A 7,674-nucleotide genomic window follows, 5' to 3' on the forward strand; every position below is an offset into this window, starting at 1 on the left:
GGTGTTGCTGAATTGGAGAATCTGCTTTTGTCTATTTTCTGTGTGAGACCTTAAAGAGAAACTTTAGGGTCTCACACAAATAAAAAGTTTAATTCATAAGCAAACGCACCATCGCTCAATTCAATACATTAGGGCTGCTACAGTGTTACTTGGTCTGGTATGACCAGTAGCTTATGGTGAGCTAATGTTAGCTCTCAACTTTAGAGAGATATTGCTTTGTAACTGCCATTACTGAGTCAGTTCACTGACTTCATGACTCTTTTCCACTTGTGCTACTGTAACACTACATTTTAGCATGTTACAGATATACATTTCATCCTAGCTTTAGAGGTGCTGTTAGGTGGACTTTGTTACCTTTGGCCTGTTGGATCTAGCGAGTGGTGTCAATCTTCTCATCTAACTCAGCAAGAAAGTGAAGCGTATTTCCCAAAATGTTGATTTGTTCCTTTAAAGCAACTGACTCCAGACAATCTTATGAAATAAAGGGATACTTTACATTCCATTATCAGATAAAAGTTACATAGTCTCACTTTATGCATGTGTATTTTCAATGATTCAGACATCTGTCTGCCTGTCTCTTCAGAGATCAGCATAGCTGACATGACAGCTCAGGTGACCAGCCCGTCTGGCCAGGTTCACAAGGCTGACATTATGGAGGGAGAGAACAACACCTACTGCATTCGCTTCGTCCCCACTGAGACGGGTGTGCACACAGTGTGTGTGAAATACAACGGCGTGCATGTGCCTGGCAGCCCGTTCCAGTTTACTGTCGGCCCACTGGGAGAGGGCGGATCTCATAAGGTTCGTGCTGGAGGGCCGGGCCTGGAGAGAGCAGAGGCTGGAGTACCAGGTAGGTGTGGTGGCTGAGTTATTTTGTGTCTGTGTGTGCTTCGATATGTAATTTTACACAGTGTACCTGACTCTGTTTTGGCCCCTGTGTTGTGTGTAGCTGAGTTCAGTATCTGGACGAGGGAGGCTGGAGCCGGAGGTCTCAGCATTGCTGTGGAGGGGCCGAGCAAGGCTGAAATCGCCTTCGAGGACCGCAAGGACGGCTCCAGTGGAGTGTCCTACATCGTGCAGGAGCCCGGTGAGAGAAGAGACAGGGAAAGGTTTATGAATGGATTAAAGAATTAAGCTGCAGATAAACGTTTTATACATCCAGTGAATGTCTTTGTTTAATGCTGTTTTTTGCTTTGTTCCACTCCACATAGTTATACTCTAATGTTGTTTTTTATGAAGAAATTGAATCTGTACAGTATATGCGTGTTGTGGAGGCCTGTCACTGTTTTTGTATTTGTGGGACTGTTTTAGTCCCTTTCTGACTTGAAATCCGTTCCCCCGTAGGAGACTACGAGGTGTCGATCCGTTTCAACGACGAGCACATCCCTGACAGCCCCTTCATCGTCCCCGTGGCCTCGCCGTCAGACGACGCCCGTCGCCTCACTGTTGCCAGTCTTCAGGTGAGGCTCTGAGACACACACACATCCGTGTGCACACACACCAAGCCGCAGGACACTGCCTACAATGCAGCAGCAGCTCGTAGTTTTACGTTTTGTGCTATATCAGATTGAAGAATATCATGACTATTGTGCAATACAAGAGACAGTTCAGTTTTTGTGGTTTTACACAATAGACAAATATCTTCCACTCACGAGGACTTTGATAGTGTGGAGTCAGTAACAAAGGCAGATGACACTGTCGTATTTAACAGTGTGTAATGTAACAAAGTGTAATAGTTTGTTTTAAGTTAAATATATAGCAGAGTAGTGAATGTTTTAGCAGGCCAAGATGGTTAGAGATGCATAAGATGAGAGTTCAGAGGTACAGGCATAGGATCAGCAGCTGCTGCTGCATTGTTGGGCAGTGCATGGGCTTCTGGGATACTAGAGGACTGTGTGTGTTTCTCGTGCCTCATTCTAAAGGCTCCCAACAGCCTCCCACCTCTAAAAGGGATACGGGGCGCTAAAGAGGTTAAAGAGGTCTGACATGGGCTGTATATCCTCTGTCTCTGTTCACACTCTCACAATACTGTGGAAGCCCATTTCTGACACAAAAGAAAAATATAGATGAAAAGTTCTGCAGGATAAAAATAAAAAAAACTCCTGGTAAGTTAAAATTCTGAGATAATTCTCTCCTAATAAAAAATTTGACTTTCTCACAATGTTGACGTACCATTTTTCTTTTTATCGTGTAGAACTTTTCATCAATTTTTTTCTTTTTCTGGTGGAAATGGGCTTCCATACAACCCTGACTTTCATACATTAATATTTATCTTCACCTGCATGCAGACCCACCCTCACACAAGCACAGATGTGCTCACACACATATATGTAAACTCACAAATATCCTTATCGATAAACCAAACTACTACTTACTAAAATACCTGCTTTCTCTGCCTTTTCACTGCACAGCCCTCCTCTTTAGTCTTGTTAGCGACCTCCAGGTAAGGTAAATGGTAGCATAAGTTATCTGAATATGATACTGTGGTGCTCATGATGCTATTAAGTAGACAGTACTGAGTAACAGCTTGCTGATTGGCGTGGTCAGCAGGGGGAAAGCTGGGTAGTTATTTGGTTGGTGTTAAATAATGGTGATCCAGTGTTGAGTGTGTGAGTATGTGTTGTCGAGCAGGAGTCGGGTTTGAAGGTGAACCAGCCGGCGTCATTTGCCGTCAGCCTGAACGGGGCGAAGGGTGTGATTGATGCAAAGGTCCACAGCCCATCTGGAGCTCTGGAGGAATGTTGCGTCACTGAGATTGACGAAGGTAACCGCAGGGATGGCAACCAAACTCATCTAAACACCTTCAGACTGCTCACACTGAAATGATGCCACATTTTGGGGAGAATTTTGATAGTGCCGCTGGACATGAGTACACGTTTCCATGTGCCTTACCTTTCCCCTCCTCTCTGTTTGTCTAGATAAGTACGCAGTCCGGTTCATCCCCAGAGAGAACGGTCTCTATCTAATTGATGTGAAGTTCAACGGAAGTCACATCCCTGGTAGTCCGTTTAAGATCCGAGTTGGAGAGACGGGCCAGGCTGGAGACCCTGGGATGGTGTCTGCCTACGGAGCAGGACTGGAGGGAGGCACCACAGGTAACTCACTGCCCTTCTACACAACAGAATGGAAACAAATTAAACAGGAAGTAAATTATAATTATAGATATTTATATATAATATAATATATGAAAAGTGTCCTGAGATAACTTCTGTTATGATTTGGCTCTATATAAAATTGAATCGTCACCTCGGTCTTCCCTATTCCCTCGTTTGCCTCCAGGAACTGCATGTGAATTTGTTGTGAACACGAGCAAAGCGGGCCCTGGCGCTTTGGCGGTGACCATCGACGGGCCCTCCAAGGTGAAGATGGACTGTGTGGAGTGCCCCGAGGGCTACAGGGTCACATACACCCCAATGGCTCCCGGCAACTATCTCATCTCCATCAAATATGGCGGCCCTTACCACATCGTCGGAAGCCCCTTCAAGGCCAAGATCACTGGTGAGGAAGATCTTTGTTTTTCAGGCAAACAAAATGTAAGGATTTTGTTTAAAAATACAACAAAAAAAGATGTAAATAATACGATTTTCCCCATCTCTTCCCCATCTTCCAGGTTCCAAGCTCGTGTCCAGCCACAGTATGCACGAAACCTCTTCTGTCATGGTTGACCCTGTGACCCGTGCCATCAGCTGTTCCCAGCAGGCTGTTCCCACCCAGTCAGATGCCAGCAAGGTCGTGGCCAAGGGCCTGGGCCTGACCAAGGGCTTCATCGGGCAGAAAAACAGCTTCAGTGTTGACTGTAGCAAAGCAGGTGTGTGACTGTGAAGGGTTTGTTTGTCCCAGACACACATTTCGTGAAAAACAAACACTTTTTAAATGTGTGGAATAATATTTGTGTCTCAATCCTGAGCACGCAGTGGGACATTTAGAGCACAGAAAAAAAAACTTTTTTTAACATACATAAGTTAGAATTTGTAGAGAAATTATGACACACAGAATAGTTTAATTTGAGCAAACAAAAATCTATTTTGTGCTCAGTAAATGTATTCGCATGTTTGTTGTTATCCACATAAGCGCACAATAATAACCTCTCACTCAGTTTTACTGTCAGAGGACCTGCCATGTGCGCTCTGCACGCTCCAACAACAACACCTTGCAGCACAATAAATTCATGTACTGCATTACTGGGCCGAAGTAAATCTGTGCCGATTTTCCTCAACTTTGACCCACAAAACTGTGAACTTATTGTCCCGTTAGCAATCAAGCCAATGAGTTTGCTAACTGACGGCGTTTAGAGGGCAGCCCTACAAGCATGTCAGCTTGGGGAGATTTTTTCCCCTGTTCAATAGTTCTGGTTGCCCCTGATTCTGGAAGTAAAAGTCCCATTCATTTTTCCCGTAGACAATGTTATGTGACTCACAGTTGGAGCTTGGATGAGCATGAAACTCTCGCGGTTAAATCATCAGTCCAAAATATCGACAACTGCGTCAAAAAAAAAAAACCTGGTTCTTTGTTAAAAAGTCAAAGGTGCAAGCCTGTGTACATAAAGACTTTGGGGCAGAAATTAACTACGACTCCCAATTACCGAGCTTAAAATTCTGTAAAGTTAAAGATTGCACGGTTGAGAAAACAGATTTTACAATCTGCAGCTTAGCTCGGTTCACTCGGCTTTTGGGGTCAGTTGTGGGTGAACTCCGCAGCGATGGCGCCATGCCAAAACGACAGATAAAACTTTCTGGTGTGAGCGGGCCGTTACAGCCAGCTTCATCTGAAAATCAGATGATTATGAGGAGGTAATTCTGATTGGCTGTTGTGTCTCCAATACGATTGCTAGCATCAGTTTCCAGGGAAGCACCGGGAGACTGGTTAGTAGGCACGCCACAGGTGTTTCTGAGAGAACGCCAAACTGAGTGAGAGTATTAAATTACTCTATGTGAGCACAGAAAAAACTATTTTTGCAAGCGCATGAATTATATTTTATAGAGAAATAATCACAATGTCCCATCGCATGCTAAGAATTGAGGCACAAATATAATGCCATATAAGCACTAAGTTTTAAATCTTCAGCAGTCTCATTCATTTCCAGTCGGCATACTAGGCTAATAACAATACACTGACTGTTCTGTCGCTGTCCGCAGGTCGTAACATGCTCCTGGTTGGTGTGGATGGTCCCAAGGTCCCCTGTGAGGAGATCCTGGTGAAACATTTGGGCAACCGCTTGTACAACGTCAGCTACCAGCTCAAAGAGAAGGGAGAGTACATCCTGGTGGTCAAGTGGGGAGACGAACACATCCCTGGCAGCCCCTACCACATCACTGTCTAAAACCCAGCTCCACAATCGGAAACTTATACCACTGTTTAAAACAACTGAAATTCTATCTAGAGTCTAACCGATCATTGTTTACAGCTCCAAGTCCCTCCCACGTTACAAATTAAGATTTCTGGCTTTGTTTTTTTTTTTTTTTTTTTTTTTTTTTTTTTTTTTTGCATCTTATTTTATAACTATTCAACCAACTAGAAAACAAACTCTCACATCAGTGTTTACCCTCAGCCAGATTTCTGTGTTTTTCCGCAAGTGAATATTTTAAAACCAACATCTTCACTGTAACCCAGTCCAGATGAACGCATAGACACAGAGCATTCCTCTCTTTACGGTCATTCGCTCCATTTCTTGTTTCATTCTTCTGCTATAATCACATCATTCAGTACATTTAGGGAGGAGAAAGATGCACCTTTTTTATTACTGTAAGCCAGCAGTCAATTGTGCCTTAGGCTTTTTACATTTCAGGACACAAGTGGACATTAGTAGATTTGTCTGAACTAGTGTAGAGTGATAGGCTAGCATAGCGTAGTGTAGCAGCAGCAGTAGACTTTGGCCCCGCAGAGCCCAGCATTGAATGGAAGATTACTGTTTACACTGGAGGAGCTACTCTTACATACATAACTAATGGATTCAGTTTTAAATGAGCTTTTATATGAACAATCACAGGACTTGAACCAAAGAGGGTCAGGAGTAATTCCTGGCCTTTGGGTTTGCATGTGAGAATGTGTAAAGGAGCTCCGTTCTGCTCTTTGATGCAAGACCTTTAATTGTCCGTATAAAAGTCAGATGAACGGCTTGTCTGTTACTTACAACAACAAATGCTCAGCGCTGGCCCAGTCCACTCCAGCATGTGGTGTTCATGATGCTCTTTAACCAACCCAGTCGTTTTACCTGCTGCTAGTGTGATCCAGTTTTAGGCACTGCTGTTCTTAAAGCCGTAATATGGATTAGAGTAGGGATATAATTACAAAAGATTCAAGATAGGGCGACATATGTGAACGGGGAGGAGAAAGACACATTTCACAGTAGCTCACTCGTGGTTTGTCTCACACGTGCTCGCTCGACACCGCTGCTGGGAAACGACGCGTTTTGTGTGTTTTAATGTGTGATACCAACATGTGCTCTGCATGTTCATTAGGTTGTGAAACTCTTAGCATACAGAAAGCCTCTGATTCAGAATAACATGACGTGGTGTGTGTGTGTGTGTGTGTGGTGGCTCACCTTTAAGTATGGAACTTTTTTCATATTTATTGAAAGGTTTAAAAAGGGAAGTTTCTAAAGTTGTGCTGGACAGAAGGGCTGAAGATGATGTTGTGGTTTGTCACGTCCTCAAAACACGATGACCAAAAACAAAAGAGAACAGACGTTGCTTGGTTTTCTGCTCAGTGTTCGTATCTCACCCCCTTCAGCCGCCACCCACCCCTCCCTTTATCCTACCAGCTCGCTTTGTGCGTAATCTATCTTTCAGAACAAAAAAATGAATCTTGTCCTAAAAAAAAAAAAAGGCTTTAAAAGTGTTTGTAAGACAGTATTTTGATACACAATAAAGTTGTCTAAGTATTTTTCTGTCAATCTAATGGCTGTTTGTTTTGTGTCTTTAAACTTTGTCTGGTTCTCTTTGAATGAATGGATAAATCATGACAAATACAAAACAGGTGAAACATAAATTGACTCATAATTCACTGATAGTCTAACAGACTCATAGTGGGCCTGTTGTAGCTCTGTACCGAGTTTATAATAAGCCTTAAAATCTAAATAGCTTAACTCTTTGTCACAGTGTTTTTATCTAAATGTGAAGGTCGTTCTCATCAGTAACTTTGATGACGCACATATTAAGCATGGAAGTAAAATGAAGTGCATATCCACGGCAGTTTCCAGTGAGTGGAAAGTGTGTACATTACTGGAGTCTGCAGCCAACGCCCTTCCTGGAAAACTCCAACTCCTTATTAGGCCTGACTCCCTTTCTGCCTCCAGAGGCCGCTGCAGGAGAGGGAATCTTACTCAACGTCTTGCATAATACAACACAAAACAGTGCTCATGCAGAGCTTTGAACAGCCTACCTTTTATTATGAAACCATGTGTTTATATTATATAATTGAGACCAACTTGATGTATCCAAGAGTCTCGAGACTAAACTGTCAATGGATGGGGATCTTTATCATTATTCACTTTAGTAGTAGGTGTTGTAGAAGCAGGCAGTAGTATTTTATTTCCCAACTTTATTTACTTTGTACACACTCATGATGCAAAACCATCAAGGATCTCACAAGAAGAAGAACAGGAGTACATAAATACATAAGTCAAATTGTAGCTGATCATAGATGTAGATCTCATTCTTGAACTGGTGTCTTTCA

The 7,674-nt window shown here is 43.0% G+C and overlaps 1 protein-coding gene across 3 annotated transcripts in view; it reads left to right on the forward strand.

Annotated features, from left to right (window-relative positions):
* flna (filamin A, alpha (actin binding protein 280)) overlaps positions 1–6,897 on the forward strand; it is a 50,952-nt gene extending 44,055 nt beyond the window's left edge. For all 3 annotated transcript variants that reach the window (XM_044211284.1, XM_044211286.1, XM_044211285.1), the window contains 8 exons: positions 584–850; positions 950–1,087; positions 1,345–1,460; positions 2,632–2,764; positions 2,919–3,095; positions 3,280–3,498; positions 3,611–3,808; positions 5,136–6,897. In XM_044211284.1, the coding sequence (XP_044067219.1) occupies positions 584–850; positions 950–1,087; positions 1,345–1,460; positions 2,632–2,764; positions 2,919–3,095; positions 3,280–3,498; positions 3,611–3,808; positions 5,136–5,320 (1,433 nt within the window). In that variant the 3' untranslated portion in view covers positions 5,321–6,897. The remainder of the gene's footprint in view (positions 1–583; positions 851–949; positions 1,088–1,344; positions 1,461–2,631; positions 2,765–2,918; positions 3,096–3,279; positions 3,499–3,610; positions 3,809–5,135) is intronic.
* The last annotated feature ends 777 nt before the right edge of the window (positions 6,898–7,674 follow it).

The sequence above is a fragment of the Siniperca chuatsi genome, linkage group LG10 (assembly GCF_020085105.1).
Source record: "Siniperca chuatsi isolate FFG_IHB_CAS linkage group LG10, ASM2008510v1, whole genome shotgun sequence".
Lineage (NCBI taxonomy): Eukaryota > Metazoa > Chordata > Actinopteri > Centrarchiformes > Sinipercidae > Siniperca > Siniperca chuatsi.